This window comes from Dermacentor albipictus, chromosome 10, assembly GCF_038994185.2.
Source record: "Dermacentor albipictus isolate Rhodes 1998 colony chromosome 10, USDA_Dalb.pri_finalv2, whole genome shotgun sequence".
Taxonomy (NCBI): domain Eukaryota; kingdom Metazoa; phylum Arthropoda; class Arachnida; order Ixodida; family Ixodidae; genus Dermacentor; species Dermacentor albipictus.
Window position 1 is genome coordinate 27,973,697 of NC_091830.1, and position 21,682 is coordinate 27,995,378.

The 21,682-nt window shown below is 45.3% G+C and overlaps 2 protein-coding genes across 2 annotated transcripts in view; both read right to left on the minus strand.

Moving 5' to 3' along the window:
• Positions 1-21,682, minus strand: part of LOC139050787 (epidermal growth factor-like protein) — a 59,627-nt gene that overhangs the window by 23,528 nt on the left and 14,417 nt on the right. The gene's annotated exons all lie outside the window — the stretch shown is intronic.
• LOC139050788 (epidermal growth factor-like protein) lies at positions 1,941-10,922 on the minus strand. The gene is made up of 3 exons (XM_070527540.1): positions 10,618-10,922; positions 6,480-6,798; positions 1,941-2,875 (listed from the first exon to the last, which is right to left on the minus strand). Exons 1-3 carry the CDS (start codon positions 10,679-10,681, stop codon positions 2,449-2,451), a joined length of 810 nt encoding a protein of 269 aa, XP_070383641.1. The 5' UTR covers positions 10,682-10,922; the 3' UTR covers positions 1,941-2,448.

Genomic DNA, 21,682 nt, shown 5'->3' on the forward strand with positions numbered 1-21,682 from the left:
CAAAACTCCACGAAAGTGATTTTTGCGCCTTAATCTTTGCTACAAGCCTACCTATCACACCGGCAGTAATACCTGACCTTGAACTGACATTCTTCAAGCATATACGATGTGCCACAGGGCTTTGTCCTTGGACTGCTTGTTCTTTATCTGTGTCTAAATGACGTGTTCAAACTCGTAAATCAATATTATTTCTTTCTTTATGCGGAGGATATATAGATATTCAAAGAACTTTGCAACCATCTATACTGCATTCTCCTTCTACAAGACATTCACTTTTTCCGATAGGGAAGCGCAAAAGAAAATGGTGTTGAGCGGCTGAAAGACAAAGGTGGTGTCATACCTGGAATAGAGATAAAGTCCTTTTCTCTTTCCACCTTCGCAAACCGACAGTCTCCGGAAAGTGCAACGTTACTGACCTCGGAATGATCTTTCAATCCTAGCCGACCTGCTCGCCCGAAATAAAATGTATCGCTCAACTCGGCCTGCTCAGCCTGTGCACCGCAAGCCAGATGCCAAGGCAGTTCATAAGTGCAGGTGTATCGAAGTGCATAGATCCATCTACCTCTGTTCGAATATTCATCTCTCGTTTTAAACAGCATTTGCCGGTCTAACAAGAGGTCAGACAAAACGAAGTCTTTATGCAGTGATATCGATGCTCCTGCCAGGTCAGTCGTGAACAAGTTTCACTCTCATTCCTCGCTTGGTTTGGAAGACTCCGACTGCAGACATATCAAACCTGACTTAAGCTTCTTATTCAAGCTTGTAAATGGCCTCATTGAATATGCAGGAATAATAATAGCTATACAAGGATTCCACCAAAATTAACTAAGGTGTCTATATCTCTTTCTGTATATGCATTTGGCCTCTCAAAGTATCCTTTGGCCTGGATTGTGAAGGCCTGCACTCACACAAAAGAGGCCTATTACATAAAGATTTGTCCATTTCCCGCGCAGCGTTGTAATCCACTTTGTAGCTCGTTTCCAGATACATGAATGCTCTTTTTAGACGTTACGTTGTGAACCGTTATCAAATAACGAGTATTCTTTGCGTTTCTATTTGTCTGTATTGATCTCTCCGCCTTATTCCAAAGCAGTTACCATATGATTAATGCCCAGATTTACAGAAATATTAATCAATGTTCTTTTTGTATAGTATATGTGATATGTTGTAAGTTAAGTCATGTTATGCTACGGTATGGCATGCATTATGTAATATAAGGAATTTGTTTCATGTACCCAGCCCAAGGGGGCGCTTGACAGCCTGTGTCTGTATGTTACACTAATTCTCACGCTCGCCAGTGCCAAGACCAGCAGGTTGTTCTTAGGCACATCAATAAAGTTGGTTGATGGGCCAATTTATTGGTATTACTATTTATTATTACTATCGCAACTGCTTGAAGAAGTGTGGTATAATAGGCACTTGATAACTCAGCACAACTCAACCATTTTAACAATCTGCTCTGAACAGTGTTAATGAGTCGATTTTGTAAATAATTCTAAGGCTCGCTCATCTTCTAGAGCCGATATCATGAGCACAGATTCACTCTCAAATTGTCAAAATGATATGTTACTGCTGACTCATTAGTCACTTTCATCAACATACTCCTGCACACTTCACGCAAATGATATAGAATGAATGAGGTGTACGCAGAAGTCTGCAGTGGGGAAAGACCGCAAATAACAATCTAGGATCATCCCCAACATGAACAGCGGTCACATTGAGTACAAGACAAGGATGACTAGGATCAAAATCACGCACATTATATATTTCAAAAATCTGCTGCTTGCTGACGTCTTGGACTGCACTGTGGTTCCTGGACGCCTAGCATCCAGTTTGCCTAGATGTTTCGCTCACCGAAACATTGGAACGGAGAGTACCGAAGTAGCTGACCAGTGCAGTCTTCACATGGCAGCATGCAGTGATTGAAGGACAACAAAAAGTTTGACATAGGAACTTAGGTGCGACCATAAAATTTTATTACCCACTGTGCTTAAAAAGTGCGGCCCAGTTCACACGTGATATTTCGAAAGTATCCCACACTGCAAGATGCGACAAAGCATGTATATGCGAGGCCTTTACCCTACTGGCGATACAAGCAGGAAACAGTGAATGATGTTTCCGCTCATTTAGGTGGTTGAGAGCATTCCTTCTGTAATTCAAGTGTTTACATACTGCAGCAAAGAGGAACCGATTAATATATTGGACGAAATGTTCAACGTTATCGCCACGCCTAATTGCCGATGCGTTTCCCTCTGTTCGACTGTCTGCCTTGTTCAAGTTCTGTACACAAAGAAGGTTCTGCCAGGTTAACACAATATGCAATTCAGACTACAGATATAATCTGTAGGTTGCTGGAAAGAAGTACGTTCAGTGTCGAAATTTTAACGGTAGGGCCTTGATCGTATTTGCACACTTTAAGCGTGTGAACGTCTCTTCTGTTCTATAGGCCTATTGCCGTGGACACTCGTCCTCACGTACGCAGCGGAGAGGATTACCAGACGCGATAACGTATCCCTCTTTGCAGACGCATCCTTCACCCGAGCACACAGCTGGACACATACGAGGCTCCTTTTGTGAACAAGACCGAGGACAGCGTGACATACAGGTAGTGTACTTTTGGTTGGGGCCAGGACATGTTGGTGGAAGGCGGGGACAATGGCTAGGGGGCACGCAGACTAGCGGATCTTCCTGCGACACTACGTAGCCGGGCTTGCAGACGCATCTTGGCACTTCGCATCTATACTGACAGTTATACGGAACTGTGCGACCGCACGTGGCCGGGCACTCGGATTGGCAGAGGCTGTACACCTGGTTGGCACCGCGGCAGATTGGCGGGCACTGGTCGGCACGGACGCAGGGTCCCCCCTTGTAGTACCTGTAAGAAGGAAGACGACATGTGTTTAACAAACCTCACTCTAGTTCTCCATAAATACTGGAGTTGGCCTAGACAAGCGCTTGATGGCTAACGCCAAGATGTGCGACATATACACAATATCGTCTATTATGAGGTGAACTATCACGTTATTATGCAGTGCTGACCTTACGTTTACATTCACTTGGACTAGGCATATTACAGACGTGTATAGAGGACATTACTCACAGAAATATACTGGAGAACTTCAGGCCAAACAATAGGGGCGGGCACGCATTCGAGGTTTCGAGTAAAAATTTAATGCCACAAACGAAATGTATTCCTATTCGAAATAGATCTGTGAATTTTCGAGTATTCGTGACTATCGAAACGTTTCGCAATGACAGAACTTTAACATTCACTCTCCTTCGCCCGCAAAACAAACTGTCGCAAATTATCAGAAGTGAGGCACCGACAAACGTTTTTGGAGCAATGCAGAAACAAAATGCATTAACTGAAGCTCTTTTTTCTTTGTTTTAGCGTATTAAGCGTACCTGTGGTTTCCGCATGTAGCCTGCAATTTAGTGTTTTTTGCACTCTGTGAAGCAGTATTACCTTTTGCGCAACAGCTCATGACGTTTCCAAGAAACTGGCGCTTTTACATATCTCTACGAGAAACAAGTCTTTCGGCAACTCTCCTGTTATAGAGTAAGCATTGTAGGACTACTTCCCTCGGAATCCTGTCCATCCGCCCGTCTATCTATAACACGTGAGCCGATGCGTTCCATAGATGCGCATGGGGATATCTATAAGAATATTTTACGACTGTGTATGACTATTGAGCTTTATGACTAAGACTACGTATACTGAGTAGTGAAGGTCTGTTGGAGTATTTAGGGTAAATAATAATAAGACTAATTACAATTGAATTGCTTAGGCCTAAGTAAGATGTCTTACGATGGTCCTTCTCCACGATGGCCCTTCCTGAATATGAGCTTCACACCACAGTCCCTCAGTAATATTCCACACGAAAGTGAAGCACGAAATGTAACAACTAGGTATTTCGCAAGAGGTTCAGTATACTGGCGAAGGAAAACATTTGGTGTGTTATCAGGTCTCGAGGGAGTTTAAATATTCAAGTTGAGCGACATTCAGTGCACTCGTGGCCAGGCAATAAAATTCACATATAGAGCACCATTCACTGATACATTGGGTATGCTAGCAGTGGCAGGAGAAAGGGCATTGGTAAAGTTATTATTAAATTGTTCAGCGATTCCTGTTTGGTCTTCATCATTACCACGTTTAGCAGAAGTGACTGAAACTGCTTTCTTTTTTCCACTCAAGTTGTCGCAAACTTTACGTAGGTCGGTTTAAAAAAAAAGTAAGGTAGTGTTGAGCGGAAATAGAATTCCTCTGAGCAACCCACTGGACAAGCAAGTCTGTCGCTTATTTCTGCTATGACCCTGAGAAGTGCGCGTTTTTTACTTATTTTTTACCTTTGCACTTTGTGTTTCAGACCATGACGTCGCGAGTCATCGTGGGCGTTTCCTTGCGTACTTCATTTCATTTTGGGGAACGAAATTATTGATAGAATACTGGCAATGCTCTTGAAATCATCCCAAAAACTGCAAGCGCCGGTGTCACCAAACTCTCTAAAGACAAGCTTCTGAGTGATCAATAATGGAAGCGTCATCTGCACGATAATAGTCTCTGAAGCAAAGCCACACTGGTCATTTCCTGCACTTTACAAAACAAGGGTACCACTGAAACGCTGACAAGACTGTGATCAGGTAGTCCACGTTTGTCAAGTACAGTAGAGCCAAAAAGACTGCGCGAAAGAAAGATTAAATCGAAAGAACAGTGAGACTCATGTAGGCAGGTCGGCTTGTTCGAGACTTCTAGAATATCATATCCTAATGTAAAAAGAAGTCAATATCGATATGTCAAGGAGACGGTCAGTAAAGGTGGATTTTTACCGTCGTCGTCTACATAAGCCAGAAGAATTATATAAAATGCTAATGCGGCTGCGTGCTGCAAGTACGAGGGAAAGTATTTGATGGGTAGCCGAGAATCATGATTACATGGTGGGCAACGTTTTCTCACGCGTGCAAGGGGATTGCGCAAGGGTTCTTGCATGCGCTTCAACTTCAACACAAACTAAGCGGCGTGAACTTAGCTTAGTAAACATTTGCCAATAAAGATGGACTACATTGTAATCTTTAGACTTTACCGACTGAATTTAGAAAGTTTGTACAAATTTATGTGTACCAAAACAAGACAAATACGAAAAGACACTGCAATTCACACGTCACACTGACGTCTCTATGCTATCCCTCTGGCGCAAACTTGAAAACAAGTCGCAGTTTCACCTTCTATTTCTTCCTTTTTTTGTTTGCAACCAATCTGATACAAAAAGAAATAACAAAACTTGAATTTTTCAAGAATAGTTTTTTACTATATCGTGTGATATTGCGTTCCTCGTCAGTGTTTCTTAAGGGTCCCTGAAAACGCCTGGCGGTTTTGAGCTAACAACCGCAGTGCATTCAATGTGCGCTAACAATGGTGTATGCTAGGCATTACATCGCTGTGCGCCGCAGAAAGAGCCTAAATTTCAAACCAAACGCCGTTTGCGCTTCCCGTCGCGGACTCTGTGCTCCCAGCCGGACAGCCGACGACAATCGCACAAGTGTGCCCACGTACATCGTAGTCCAGTGACGTTACTTACAGTGGCACTTGACATCAAGAATTATTCAAGGCAACATCAGTTATTTGTTTAATATCTTGCTTCAATAGACCAGTTACAGTAATAATAAAAGGTGCAAACAGAATGTCTGCGTGTTATTGTTTCCCTTAGTGCCGTCCGTAGCCAGACAGATGTACTTCCATTTTGTCGGCTTTTTTTTTCTTTTTTTGCAATTGAAATTGATTTTATTAATTGCAGATTACAAGTTATAAAACAGAATAATATACAGAGGGAGATCCCATGGTCAAAGACTTTATCGGGATCTCCTGCGGACCTCCTGCGGATGTTCCCACGCTTGTGCGCAGAGAACGAAACGATGTGATTGTCTACCGTGCTTCAGCTCTGCGATCGTGCTATTTCATCCTCTCGCGTCTGCCTTGGTGCTCGTTACTGTGGCACTGACTTAAATATGTAATCAGGTGTCCTCGTGCAGAGCGCGCAAAATCATTCGCTGCATGAAGCGAGGCAGACGCAATAGTTCCCGCGCGAGACCGTCACCGGAAGTGCGCCACTCTGCAAAAACGCGTGCGAGAGAAGAATAAAAAAAAGAGAGATAAGTTGGGGCCCGTGACGTATTCGTCATGCGAACCTCCGGCTCCGGTGTGGGAGAGCGCAGGGAAGGAATTTCGCTTGCAAAGGCTAGACGGTGAAAGTGGAGAGAGCGTCCATGTTGGCGGTGACGCTCGCCTCCTGAAATCATTCGTTTGTGGCACTAAAACAATTTTATCGTCGCAGCTATTGAAGTAATATGAAAAATATCTTGTGGTAAAACACACCTTAAAGGGCGCGTAACAACTTCCAGCGTATAACCCAAATTTCTTATGTGGCCCGGTGAGGGGCCCTTCAAAGCACGGAGACTGTCACCGTGGGAGCGCAGCCACTTACCGCACAAATCCTGGGGCACAGGCGCAGCCGGCGAGATTTCCCCGCCAAGCCCAACTCTCGGGCATAAGTTCTCCGCAGGTTGGTTGTGGGTCAGCTCGGTGCGCGATGAAGTCCGCATTGACAGCACTCATGCAAGTGTGGCACTGGCGCCAACTGATGCACTGTCCCCACGCGTTGCGCACGTAGCCCGACTTGCACAGGCATCTGTATTGCTTGAACAGCCGCCAAGGGTGCGTGAGCCAGGGTTTACAGTAGCGATCCATTTGCGGCCAACCGTCCTTCACTGGTTCCTCCGTGAGGCTACACTGGAGCCATGATCCTGGGTAAATTTGCGCTATGGTGAGTGAAGCGCTCATTGCAGCACTCGCATACAGGTCCTGGAATATGAGCTTCATTAAAAACGTTTGTTTTCTCAACATTTTCCCATAAACTGTGGCCGCATTCTCTTTCGTCACGCTATCGGCATTCTCAGAGACACTGTTTACACATATGGCCCGTACTATTATCGAAATAGAGCTTTTTGCTGCTCTACACAACACATTGTGTTATTTTTATTTTATTTAGTGCATACTGCAGTGCGAAGACCAAAAAAAAGGGGGGAGGGGGCGGAGGGGCCAGGAGAATGAACATGGCGAACGAAACTGGAAAAGTTATAGAATACAAGCAGCAAGGATTGTCACTCCGACAGCATAGACTAGCAAACGTGATCAAAAATATTTGGGGACAAAAACTTCACTAATCTGTGAGATCACTTTTATGTACACAAATAAAAACCAATCACAAGTTAGCTCATAAGTTGTCCATATATAGACAATAGCATTGCGCTGCCAACAATGAAGTTCACCCGAAATTGTGCAAGTAATCTTCGAAGTCAGGAAGGCCACGTTGTAAAAAAAAATACGAAGGCAGTGCGTTTAATTCGCTGATGGTTCGCGCAAAAAACGAATGTTTGAAGAGGTTAGTACGTGCGAAATATGGTGTCAGGTCGTGATTGTGACTACGTCTGGTCTGCCAGGGAGAATGTGGGAAAAGGCTATTTACCAGGATCTATATTAAACTGAGAGTGTAGAGCAAGAAAAGAAACTTGAGCTTGGCGATGACTCCGCACTGTTCCAAAATCGGCATGTCGTTACTAGCCATGAGTGATGAAGGCGAAGCAAATTTGTGATAGGCATTATATGTGAATCTTACTGCTCTCCTCTGAACCATTTCTAGTTTATAAAGATTCATTTTCAAACACGGGTCACTGGCCACGCAACCAACTAGGCGCGGTCGAATAAAAATATTTTGATATTTTGCCCACAGGCAGCTCGTCTTCTTGTCTGTGGGAATCCAGCGCTCTTCCCTCAACTACTGTAACCAAATTACTATGACTGAATTAGTGCAACGAACCAACTAGCTCGAAAATATGCACTGCCGTGAAAAATCTCGTTGCCAATAATATCCTCCATAATTCTTTTCCGGATGATAAACAATCAGTGAAAAAAAATGCAGCACACAATGGACGGGAAGAAGGGAACAAGCGCTTTCTTCCACATGCAGTGTGTGGTCTCCACTTTTTCTTTGCGATAGTTATCCCTCATCTTCAATGATAGAATGTGCAAGCGCTACTGAAGAAGGACGTAGAAAGAAGCAGACACACAAAGACAGCACTGTCTCTGTGCGTATGTTTCTTTCTACGTCCTCGTTGAGTCGCGCTTACACATTCTATCATTGTTAATTTGGTAAGTGAGCGATTGTTTACTTGTTTATACGGCCCATAAACCTACAACCCTTACTTCATACAGCTATCTACCAATTTGCTATCGCAATCGGTGCTTCGCCTTTCGGGCGGAACGTCGACTTTCTTATAATGAACTATTCTTTTGTGTATTATATGTTTATTTTTTAAGTACTGCCGGCCTTTTCACTAGGCCTTATGCAGGAGTGGGTATTTCAGGCAGAACAGAAATATCAAAGATAGCAGTTACTGAATGAACTGCATAATAAACAGCACAAGATAAATCTTTTTATCATCGTGGTTTGATGGGTGGAGGCAGGAGATGAATGCTATGGTTTATTCAGAAGTGCAGAAAGAAATGATAACATCGGTGCGCAGTCAACAAATGCGTTCTATTGAATAACAAGTGTGGTCCCACGGAAAAAAGAAAAAATCTAACCTTTCAGGTTGTGATAAGAGAACCTGCAGCGGTAGGTAGTACGTAGAATACATAATGTTTTACTTATTCCTAATTGACTCTTATAGAGCAAGCAGAAAACATTTAGAGGATGCTTAAGCTTCACCTTTAAGAGTGCAACGCGATAGCATTCAAAGATCCCTAACTGCTTCTCACGCGTCCTGGCAAGTGCAGCATATGTAACTGTATTGTTTACCTGGAAACACTCGCGGCGAACGCTATGCACGAGGACGGTCTTTCTAGTAGAAACGCGGCCCCTGGCATGGGCCGCAATGCGGCAAAGGCGAGCGCCATCTGGAAGTGTTTCAAGGAAGCGGACGCCCCATTCCGTGGACTCAGTGACATTTACGCGCCAGTGTGCGCAAATGGCGGACCCGGTCTCCGGTCTATGCATTGTAAGAAAGCTGCAAAAGGGGTTCGTTTGAGTTTACACGTTGCAGAATTATGTTTTCTTGTATATTCAAATTACAATCCGAGAGCTATCATATCTGTGGGTTGTATGTAAATCGCAGTTTACAATTTTATGCGAACCATATTACGAGGGCTCAACCCAGCTCCTCAGGCGCGGCGGTGTCGCCTTCAATACCACGTGACACCGTGACGTCACGACAGAGGACAAACGGGGCTCCAACTCGCGCCGTCGCTCGCGACGTCGCGGCGGTATATAAGCAGCTGCGCTTGCCTCTGCTAGACACTCACGAGGTGAGATGCCTCCTGAAGACAGAGCTGCTCGTTGGAATGAGAAGCGAAGGTTGCGGCGTGCTACAGAGACTGATTTTCTAGGTGGCTTTGGCTCAACTCTTGCAAGATGGGCTGGGTGGGAATCGAACCAGGGTCTCCGGAGTGTGAGACGGAGACGCTACCACTGAGCCAACGAGTACGATGCTTAAAAGCGGTACAAAAGCGCCTCTAGTGAATGCGGTGTTGCCTTAGAAACGAGCTGTTTCTAAGGCTCAGGCGTGCGTCGCTTGCTCAGGCGCACATTTCGTTGCCGCGCCGAACGCTGCATTGCTCGACGCTCACCGCGTCCAATGCGGGGCGCGTAGTCGCTGCGCCGTAGCCCGTTGTCTTACACCCCTTGGCGGGTCGACAGGAACGCTGTCGCGTTACACTCTTGAAGGCGAAGCAGAGTAACGCATGAGTTCTTTCTTCGTCTAGCCGAATCAAATATAGCCAAGCAACAGCAGTTCACCAGGCTAAGCAGTGGTTCAACAACTAAAATTAAGGCTAGTTTGATTCGCATCCTGGGCTTAACCTTAGCTAAGCCACAGCCATTTTTTTAACGTATTTTAACTTGAAGATTCAATTAGTTCAGTGAATTCCTTGCGTCACACGGAAGGCATGGGTATGCATGGTTCGAAAATAGTTTTACCCAGACGATGCCAAGACGTCGGACGCCGACACCAGATTTTCTACGACGCGGGCTCTTAACGCTCTAGCGTTAGAATTTAACTTTGTCCCTGCAACGCCTCGCTGCAAGGTTTTCCACTCACGTAGCTTCTAGAAGAGATGCGAGAAATATGACTGAAAGACAAAAATGTATTCTGGAATACTGGAACTATTATTGGGTAGTGTTTTCAAGAAGGAAAGAACTTGACAGGGGCTCGGCAGACGTAACCTCTCGCTGTATTCTAACACTGATCGTTCAAGTGAAAGTTCAACAGTATTGCATAATGTGAAGTCCAGATAACGAAGGCGGAATCTCCAAACGTTGTATTAGTAAGCGAGAGAAAAAAAAACGCCACGCGTTGACCATAACGCGTACCTCTTCCTTCTCGCGTCTCAACAGAACTGCACAGTTTGCAAACTGTCAAGTGCATTTGAACGTGTTTTGACACAAGGCCCCCTATGTGGTTTTTACGTTCACGCTGCTTCAAAATATAGATGATTAGATTCAGTAATGTGGGTTGGAATTCTCATAGAAATGTTGTGTAGTTAAAGGAACAAATCATGGTACTTACCAAATCTTTGCCCGGACGCAGTGCCTAACACCGCTAAAAAGAACCAAAATACCATGCGCTCCATGGATTCGGTATTTTTTGGGTCGGAGAGCGAGTAGACAAAAGGAGCCGGCGTCGAAACTGCGTGGAACCTAGGGGACGCGTTGTCTTCACATTTATAGCCGCAGCTACAGTCGTTCTTCCATGGAAACACGTGATGCAAAAAATGTGGCGGTTTGCAGTTTCTATTTGATGAATATTTTCACACAAAAGCACGCCGTTTTTTCGCCTATTATTCGAATACCAGACTCCTCATCTTCCAGCTTCAAAAAGTAGTGTTAGCTTTCAGAGTCTCCACGAAGAAAGAACAATATCGGATATCACTGCTGTCACTTTATCCGAGAAAAAATAATTACAACAGGCGCTCTGGCCCTGTCGCCCACAAGCCCACTTCCCTATTATTACTTGACTATGAATTTTATGCGTCATATTTTCGCTGTAACCATTGAATTGAAGGCACTGAACGGAATGACGGTACTCTCATAGAACGCCCTTGCATTCAATGCAAGGGCGTCGCGTTCAATGCAAGGGCTTAAGCTCCCTGCGCCATTCTTGGGTTATGGCGTGCAGGACCTAGTCAGACGTAGATCTACGAAGAAACGTACAAGCTCTGTATTGTCGCAAAGCTTATCAAAAGACGTTGCTTTCTTAACCTGAAAAGGCAATATTCTAGCAGATGAAGCAGATGCACGTAATTGTAGTAGCCTCCAAGTGTACCTCAAGAAATATATACGCTCGATATACTGCTGCGAAATATTAGCCAAGTCGAATAAGTTGAAGAGAAAGTGTGCCGAAGTTCTTGTGCTTTAATAGGGTCTTATTTTTTTATTTATCAAGGTCGCAGTTATACAGACGTCAGATGCGCTTTCGCACCGTCGCCTTCGGTGTCGTCGCCGTTGTGCTGTCACGGCATCAACGTGCATGCGGCCCAGCGATCGAGGTTGACATCTTTAAAGATACGCATTGCGTTTGGCCGCAAAAGCGATGAAGCCAACTCGACGCACTGCCCCGCTCCATCCGCACTACTCTAATGAAGCCCGCGCACCTTCACAATATTGCCGACAGAACGAGCTCCCTGAGCAGCCGTCGTTGCCCACACTCAAAACTGAATCCGTCCTGCACCCTTCTGTCGATGCTTTCGTGCATGCCCCAGCTTCCGTTTTTTTTTTTTTTTACTCCAAAGGGTTCTTGCACTAAGGAGCCTTCCCACCTTAGGGTGATACCCGTCCTCGCTCGGGACACTGTTTCGTATAATAAACGTTACTTTCTCTCTCGGTAAAAGGTATAGACGAAACAGTCGACGCGTCTCGAAATTTTTTTAGTGAATGAAGCAAGAGAAGCCGGCGCCGAGACCGCGTGAAGCCTAGTGTACGAGCAGTGTTCAGATTTATAGTAGAGTACTGAATTCGAGATCACGCTGGTTTAATGAGTTTGCACAGTTCATGTGATGCTCATTCACGGCCACTGTGACGTTTACTGTGGGCTAAGGCTTCATAATGATGGACCTAATGAAAAGGCTGTCAGGCTGTATAATGATGGACCATTTCATTGCGCGCGTTGCACGCACATTTTCCATCACGTTTGGTAAAGTGGAAATGAATGGCACTTCGGTATTCCTTACGCAGTGGTGACGCTCAGATGTCACCTGGAGTTGAGGGTGTTAGGACTTTTCTTTTTTTCTTTTTTTTGAGCTATACGAATGGAAACGTGCGCTAACCGCTAACGTGATGAAATTGTCACTACGTGATTGCCAGAAGATAGTGCTTTTAGCGGCAGTGCCGTAGCGTGCCGTAGGCTTTGGGGCCAGTCGCTGTGTCCACACCACTATCGTAGGGTGCTTACATTAAGCTCATGGCGGCGCCCGTGGAGGCACCTTCCACGATTGCGTCCACAGCAATCACGGTCATATCGCCACACTTTGTGTACTTCGTTCGGCCGAAGCCCTGCAGGCGCAATGTGTTATTGGGCAATGTATTTCGCCTGAGGAAACAATAACGGAAAGTTCGCAAGACAGCCAGCATTCAACAATGGAATTATACAGGAAAAACGCAATATCAAAAGACACACACCCTCACAGGCACGCTCAAATGAAAGATTCGTGCCATTTTTACCTTGACTCGTCAGTTAGCACGTGGCCATCCGCTCAATGGGTTCTCAATGGCTTGTCAATGGCGTGCGTAGGGGATGTTGAGCCCTGAAATCCGCGTTTCGACTTTACTTCGCAAGCTCTAGCACTTTGAAGTGAGCTTTTTCCCTTTCTTGCGCAATAACTATTGCATCAGGAAAGCGTTTCCTCGCGCGGTTTTCAGCGATTCAAACTGTGCCGCAGGATAAAAACTGGAATAATGGGAATAATAATTTTCAGAAATCGGATGGGGTGGTGAGTGCAGCACAGGGGTAGAGGAGTGATTCCGTTGGGTGAAATAATGTTTTCCTGCCTTTAAGGTGGTGGACCACACAGAAAATATTTTTTAAATCGGAAGTCACTATTTAAATAAGCTTTATTCCTGAGTTAGCATGCGTTATTTAACTTATTCAACTATATGCAAGACAGTAAATGGTTTAGTTGATTTGCGGCAGCTAAATTTTGTCATCAAATGTCTTAAAAGTGCTAGTCGCGCCAGCCGTAGTAAGTGCAATGAATTGCTGAAACGAGTACAGCTTTGGCAATTATGTACCTAATCACGTGACCTATGCAATTAACTAGAATAAATTCACCCTGATAAATGTTGGAGAAGTAATGTTCGAAAAACTCAAGCAAAGGAAGAAAGAATTGCCAATTTGCAACAAGTTTATTTGCATAACAAGCTGTACATTAAAATCTATTTCATGTTCTACTTCGTTGCACACATCTCTATGTTTATGTATTTTATATGTTATTTATTATTTTAAATAAAAACATTGACTGAAAAACGCTTATCAAAGTTTGCGTAACATAAGGTGGAGCAAAATTTCGCTTTGAGAAAAACGTTAACAAATCTTCAACATGTGTCACAGAAGTACAAACAACACAGAGGCCTAAAATGCTTCACAGCTGCGCAGCTGGAGCCCCCAAGAGATGTAGTAGAGTCTCCCTTTATTCATGTCACTGCTTGATGGTAACATAGAATAAAAAAACTATTTTAAATTATGTTTATATAAAAGAAATTGTACTGGTTCTCGGTCTTGCGATACGAGGCTATCGGTTGGAAACGGCACTGTAACTCCCAAGCTAATGGCGATAGGAAATTAATTTCTTTTAGAACATGTTGATGAATGTTGGCGTATATATAAAATGTTAAAAATAACAAAATAAAGAATTTACTTTTGAAGGTGGCGTAACACCTTAAAGTGAACTATAACGACACAAACACTTCGGCTAATTTAGTGATTCATGAGTAGTAAACACTACTCAAGTAAACTTTGCATTACAGAAGGGCGAGTAGTTTAATGTGTTATTTAGCAGGCCTGTAGCAGGCAGCGCGTGCACTTGGTGGATCGCGCATAAATTCCAGCACGCTGCAAGGTGTCGTCTAATCTACGAGGTCCTGCAGGGAAGCGGCAGGGGGTCTCTTCAGTCATCCATCGCCGGCAGTCCCGGACTGTCCAAGATGCTGCATACGTAATATTGTTTGGCTGAACCATCGTCTCGGTGAATGTCACGAACAGATAACGAAGAGGCCCACTGACATCGAAATGCCTCTGCAATGCATTCACTTCCACATTCGATTTGACATGTCACCTAGATAAAATTTCTGCCAAGGCTTTTAAGTTGCTGCACTTTTTCTGAAGAAATTTCAAAGCTCCACCAAAAATGCTGATGGAAACCTTGCATTTATTGAACATTCGCCATATTGTAGACTATGCGTGTGTTGCATGGGACTCCTTTACAGCCGTATGGAAGGCTAAATTAGAAAGGGTACAGAAATAGGGTGCGAGATTTGTGACCAACAATTATGAATTCGCCATAAGAAGTTCGCAGCTTACGTACCAACTGGGCTGGAAATAATTACAGTCTCGTCGAAGTTTGCAAAGGCTTAAGTTTGTCGTCAGCATTTATAACAAGCAAACAGAAATATATAAAGATAGGGATTTTGAGCAAACATATTATGCATCAGCAAGGCATGATCATATAGCAAAAGTTAGAGAGTACAAAAGTCACCTTGAGGGATTCAAGTTCTCATTCTTTCCCCATGCAATTAGCGCATGGAATGAGCTCCCTGCGGAGATATCTCTGATGGCTTGCTTCATTGGTGCAACTGGGTCCATCTGCTCATCCACATCTCCATTTTACTGCACTTTGTCCTGATTCTATCCTATTACTTCGATGTTTTTCTTTCTTTTGTTATTATGGCGCTTGGCATCTTTCTTCAAAGGTATTTCGAAAAAGGTTGTTTTCATTGCGGTTGACCCTTGTTGCCAATGTTTGTGCCTGCTTTCCTTTCAGTTCAGTTTATGCAATTAAACTGCATGAACGAGAAAGCGCAATGGTAAGAGCATGAAGCTAGCACTGAAGAACTGCTGGAAGACAGTGGCCACGCCTGCGGAGTCGTAGCATCCTGCCCGCTTCACTGCAGTCGCTCTCCAGGTCACTGCCGAAGGGTGCCGACGTGAATAATTCCGTTACTTGGACGCGGCATCACACGACACGTAACCATGTAACATGAATTCGCACTTCATTTCCTTGTAAGCGCATGCGCGATCTACGTTACCTGCCATGTATAAAATGACGCAGTGGCGCAATAAACTTAGTTGAATGTTTGCGCTTGGTGTGTCGTCTTCTTTCACGTCCGTGTGGTTTTTATGTCGCGCAATATCACTTAAGTTACGGCTGTGCCTACGGAGGTGCCTTCCACGGTGGTGTCCACGCCTACTACGGTGCCTCCACCACGGTCGGTCTACGCCATTCGGCCAAAGCTTTCCGAGCGCCATGCGTCGGATTACCGGGAGTCCACTTCCTACACGCCCGGCCGTCAAGCAACAGGACGCCTCAAATGCACATTTTGGAACAGCGGCAGAGAAATCGGCAGCCCCAGTTTCCACGTTATGCAAAATGTCGGAAAAGGGACGAAGTTTATTGTATTAATCGCTCTCTCTCCGAAATATGGTAACCCGACAGGTTTTGCTTGAAGGATGGGTAATTTCCTGCACGCGATTGCTGCGCTGCCCGAACAATCACCAGAGCGTGTGGTGTAGATGTTGTCGCGGAGTGGTGCAGCTCGCCCACAAGGGCAGAGGTGAAGGAGAAAGCAAAGAGGGATTTGTAAAATTAGGAAAGCACCCCGTCAATATATATATATATATATATATATATATATATATATATATATATATATATATATATATAAACGAGAAGGAAGGGGGTTAACCGAGGGACCCGATAATTATTAGTCATATAATGAGAAGCCAACAAACACCGACACCAAGTACAACATAGGGGAAAGTGCATGTGCTTAATAAATGAAATAAAGTAATGATAAATCAATGGAAATTAAAGTGGATGAAAAAACAACTTGCCGCAGGTGGGAACCGAACCCACAACCTTCGCATGTCGCGTGCGATGCTCTACCAATTGAGCTACCGCGGCGGCGTTTCCCCATCCACTTTCTTGGGTATTTATGTGTACTAGTAGAACCCTGGGAGTGTTAGCCAGCGCCCCCACTCACAGACCTTGGCGGCGGACGTGGAACGTCTTTTTTGCCGCAGGCGTCACGAGAACGTGATCTTTTCGGGTGAAGGCAACTGGTCAATAAACCCACATATGCTACCTGAAGGCATCAATGTTGCCGGATTCGAGACCCTCGTATGTAATAAACGAGAAGAAAGGGGGTTAACCGAGGGACCCGATAATTATTAGTCATATAATGAGAAGTCAACAAACACCGACACCAAGTACAACATAGGGGAAAGTGCATGTGCTTAATAAATGAAATAAAGTAATGATAAATCAATGGAAATTAAAGTGGATGAAAAAACAACTTGCCGTAGGTGGGAACCGAACCCACAACCTTCGCCTGTCGCGTGCGATGCTCTACCAATTGAGCTACCGCGGCGGCGTTTCCCCATCCACTTTCTTGGGTATTTATGTGTACTAGTAGAACCCTGGGAGTGTTAGCCAGCGCCCCCACTCACAGACCTTGGCGGCGGACGTGGAACGTCTTTTTTGCCGCAGGCGTCACGAGAACGTGATCTTTTCGGGTGAAGGCAACTGGTCAATAAACCCACATATGCTACCTGAAGGCATCAATGTTGCCGGATTCGAGACCCTCGTATGTAATAAACGAGAAGTAAGGGGGTTAACCGAGGGACCCGATAATTATTAGTCATATAATGAGAAGCCAACAAACACCGACACCAAGTGCAACATAGGGGAAAGTGCATGTGCTTGATAAATGAAATAAAGTAATGATAAATCAATGGAAATTAAAGTGGATGAAAAAACAACTTGCCGCAGGTGGGAACCGAACCCACAACCTTCGCATTTCGCGTGCGATGCTCTACAAATTGAGCTACCGCGGCGGCGTTTCCCCATCCACTTTCTTGGGTATTTATGTGTACTAGTAGAACCCTGGGAGTGTTAGCCAGCGCCCCCACTCACAGACCTTGGCGGCGGACGTGGAACGTCTTTTTTGCCGCAGGCGTCACGAGAACGTGATCTTTTCGCGTGAAGGCAACTGGTCAATAAACCCACATATGCTACCTGAAGGCATCAATGTTGCCGGATTCGAGACCCTCGTATGTAATAAACGAGAAGAAAGGGGGTTAACCGAGGGACCCGATAATTATTAGTCATATAATGAGAAGCCAACAAACACCGACACCAAGTACAACATAGGGGAAAGTGCATGTGCTTAATAAATGAAATAAAGTAATGATAAATCAATGGAAATTAAAGTGGATGAAAAAACAACTTGCCGCAGGTGGGAACCGAACCCACAACCTTCGCATGTCGCGTGCGATGCTCTACCAATTGAGCTACCGCGGCGGCGTTTCCCCATCCACTTTCTTGGGTATTTATGTGTACTAGTAGAACCCTGGGAGTGTTAGCCAGCGCCCCCACTCACAGACCTTGGCGGCGGAAGTGGAACGTCTTTTTTGCCGCAGGCGTCACGAGAACGTGATCTTTTCGGGTGAAGGCAACTGGTCAATAAACCCACATATGCTACCTGAAGGCATCAATGTTGCCGGATTCGAGACCCTCGTATGTAATAAACGAGAAGAAAGGGGGTTAACCGAGGGACCCGATAATTAGTCATATAATAGAGAGTTTTAGTATAGCGTAAAGCAGCAAACGCAAAGAGTTAGCGTTAGCGTTAGCGTTGCGTGCACCACACTGCGCATGCGCTATACGTAAACGCTGCTGGAGCTCTTACGTACGTACGCTATTTTCAGGATTTAGCGTTGAACGCTAACGCACGCAAGGGGAGCCTTACGTACGGCAAGATGGCGGCGCCAGTCGAAGTGAGAGCAGCCCGCTTCGGATCTATCGAGCCGTCTGCCTGCACTGCTAGGCTCTATCCTTCCCCACAAATGCTCGTGTTCGCCTTAGAATTGTGTGATGATGCTTCGGCAGCGGTGCACAGGTGACAAATGGGCGTTGTTTACGATATACGTTCTCGATTAGCGGCGCAGTAGGCTTAACGAGAGGGTTGGCTCATAGAGTTAGTAGAGCAACTCTATGGGTTTACTAAATGTGTTTGCTGTATCCGCCTCGAGATGGCGCCCAAGTGCATTTCGCTCGTTCGCTTGGTGTAAAGCCGCATGTGGAACCGATGCATGTCATGTTTTCCGCGGCAAAACACAGTATGTAGTGTGGTCGGTGCTGTGGTCACAATGCGTGTGCGTTTTACCAACGACGACGATATGAACCTCGTGAAGGAGGTTTTCGCCTTGAACCTATTCGGATGGACGTCAAGGTGGGCGTCCGTTGCAAAAAATTGGAAAGAAGTGGGAAATCCGCTTTCTGGAAGAGAAATTGTCGGCGAAACGTCCCCTCCGGTATAGCTTCGACGTTGAGTGGATCTTGAGGACACGTAGAACCTGCGCGGTCGCTCTCGTTCCCGAAGCATGAGGGTGTCTATGTCATCCCAACTTAAAAAGGACACGTAATATGGGTCCCACAGAACACTCGATCGCAGCATGCCAAGATTAATCGGTATGTTTCGCGACTCTCGACAAAACAACGCTCAAACCAAACACCTACATGCGTAATTAACGCAGCGACTGTGGCTTTCGATAAGCTTGACTTAGGGACACACTTGCGGATTCGGCATTCGATAAGCTCGACATTTCGTGTGGATTTGGCTTTCCAGTACTTTGTGTCTTTACATCTAGATGGCGCTGTATTTGTTTGCGTTAACGTTAACGCTTTTCTCCGTTCCGCTATTCTAAAACACTACCTTGTGCCGCGCAGTGCAGTCTTTCTTTGCGTTAGCGTTGCGTCGCACGCTAACGCTAACGCAAGGGTTTTACGCTATACTAAAACTCTCTAATGAGAAGCCAACAAACACCGACACCAAGTACAACATAGGGGAAAGTGCATGTGCTTAATAAATGAATAAAGTAATGATAAATCAATGGAAATTAAAGTGGATGAAAAAACAACTTGCCGCAGGTGGGAACCGAACCCACAACCTTTGCATGTCGCGTGCGATGCTCTACCAATTGAGCTACCGCGCCGGCGTTTCCCCATCCACTTTCTTGGGTATTTATGTGTACTAGTAGAACCCTGGGAGTGTTAGCCAGCGCCCCCACTCACAGACCTTGGCGGCGGACGTGGAACGTCTTTTTTACCGCAGGCGTCACGAGAACGTGATCTTTTCGGGTGAAGGCAACTGGTCAATAAACCCACATATGCTACCTGAAGGCATCAATGTTGCCGGATTCGAGACCCTCGTATGTAATAAACGAGAAGAAAGGGGGTTAACCGAGGGACCCGATAATTATTAGTCATATAATGAGAAGCCAACAAACACCGACACCAAGTACAACATAGGGGAAAGTGCATGTGCTTAATAAATGAAATAAAGTAATGATAAATCAATGGAAATTAAAGTGGATGAAAAAACAACTTGCCGCAGGTGGGAACCGAACCCACAACCTTCGCATGTCGCGTGCGATGCTCTACCAATTGAGCTACCGCGGCGGCGTTTCCCCATCCACTTTCTTGGGTATTTATGTGTACTAGTAGAACCCTGGGAGTGTTAGCCAGCGCCCCCACTCACAGACCTTGGCGGCGGACGTGGAACGTCTTTTTTGCCGCAGGCGTCACGAGAACATGATCTTTTCGGGTGAAGGCAACTGGTGGTAAGTGACTCCAGCACGTCGAGCACCTGCAGGGCACTTTTAGCGGCCGGATTCTGGAGATCACGAAGAATCACACGCATTGACTCTACCAGGTGCTTCAGGATTTTCTGATCACTTTCCTTCTCATTGTGTTTATCTCCTTTCTTGCCCATGTGTCACCGGTTTCATTGGCCCTGTTCTTCTTGGCTACATGGCACAGAAGGCCACTATGACCCGCTGGCATAGCCTTGTGCCTAGAGGGCAGCACAGGCCAATCCATGTCTGTATCAGCCAAAAGTACGACGAGCGTTCATTAGATGCGGGGGACGCTTGGGTGGCCCCGAACTCTTGGCAGAATGGATGACCATGGGAGTGCTCTACAGCGTGTGTATAGGTCCCGTTGGGCATGGTTAGTATTCGTGCTTGGCGGATCAGCGTATTATCGTAGCAGTAGTATGCATGAAGAAGTGTGGGAAGGGTGCATCTCGACTCTTGCGTGTCACGCATGTGAAGCGAGAAGGAAGCGCTTGAGGTGCCTTAAAAAAGACGTTCAGCATTTAAAAATGGGCCAAGTCCTTCCTCTGAGAGAACAAGTTCAGAGACATCTTGAAAATATATTTTGAAACGCGTGCGCCACAAAGAAAAGCAAATACCAATACCCACAACCGCACACACGTGTGCCTAAATTTAACGTGCATGTTAATTAAGACTGGTGCCAAAGTAAGCACGTAACCTTGAAGTGTGATCTCTGTAATAGAGTGTGTCTCTCCAAGGCTTGATTCATGGCGTTGAATTCGTAAACTAGCCTTTTAATCCTTCCACCTCGAAATGGAAGGCAGTGTGGAGTCAAATGTATTCTTCTCTTCATAATAACGCATTGTGTCCTAAGAGCATTCCCTCGCATGTTTGTCAGGGCGGCAAATGTGTTACTGGAAAACAACGGGAACGAGGAGAAAAGGTTTTTCAGGCATGGGATCCACTGACGGCCACACTCCACGTGGTGTTCAATGGAGACCGATATTTGTCCAAATCTCTCCCTGCGCTAAAACACAAATACAAACTACAAGAAAGTATCACGCTCCATGGCTACTTTTGTTATAGTGAACATGCTATTATCTGAAGCAACTGTGGCGTAGCGAAACTGTTCTTATTCGTTTGATTTTTATGTTAATTGCGCTTGAACAGCACAAAGCAAGTGGCATGTTTACTTAGTGGTTAGAGAATGTCAACCAGCACATCGGCCGTGTTATGAGACGTTTCGTGGGTACTGCCTCTTCTCAAAGGTCTCAAAGAGGATCTGCACTGGCCACGCGCGTTCTGGATTCTGCGATATTTCCGATGAGTCGTAGTTATTTTTTGGCGAATACGTCAAAAAGTCTTTTTTTTCACAGCTTTTCGTGGCGTCTATGCAATGGTACTTCATCATCATCAGCAGTCTATTTTTATGTCCACTGCACGACGAACGTCTCTACCAGCGAATGCCAACTACTACTGTTTTGCGCTAGCCGATTTGCAACTGCGGCGCCTTCAGATTCCTAATTTCATCATCTCACCTAATTTTCCGTCGCCTTAGACTGCGCTTCCCTGCCCTTGACACTTATGCAGTAACTCTAGTCATCCACGGGTTGCCTTACGCATTGCCTGATCCGCGCAGCTCCGTTTTTTTTTCTTTTAATGTAAACTAGAATAAGGGCTATTGCTCCTTTGATCTCTGATCCAGGCCACTCTTCTTCTGTCTCTTATCGTTACGCCTCACAATTTT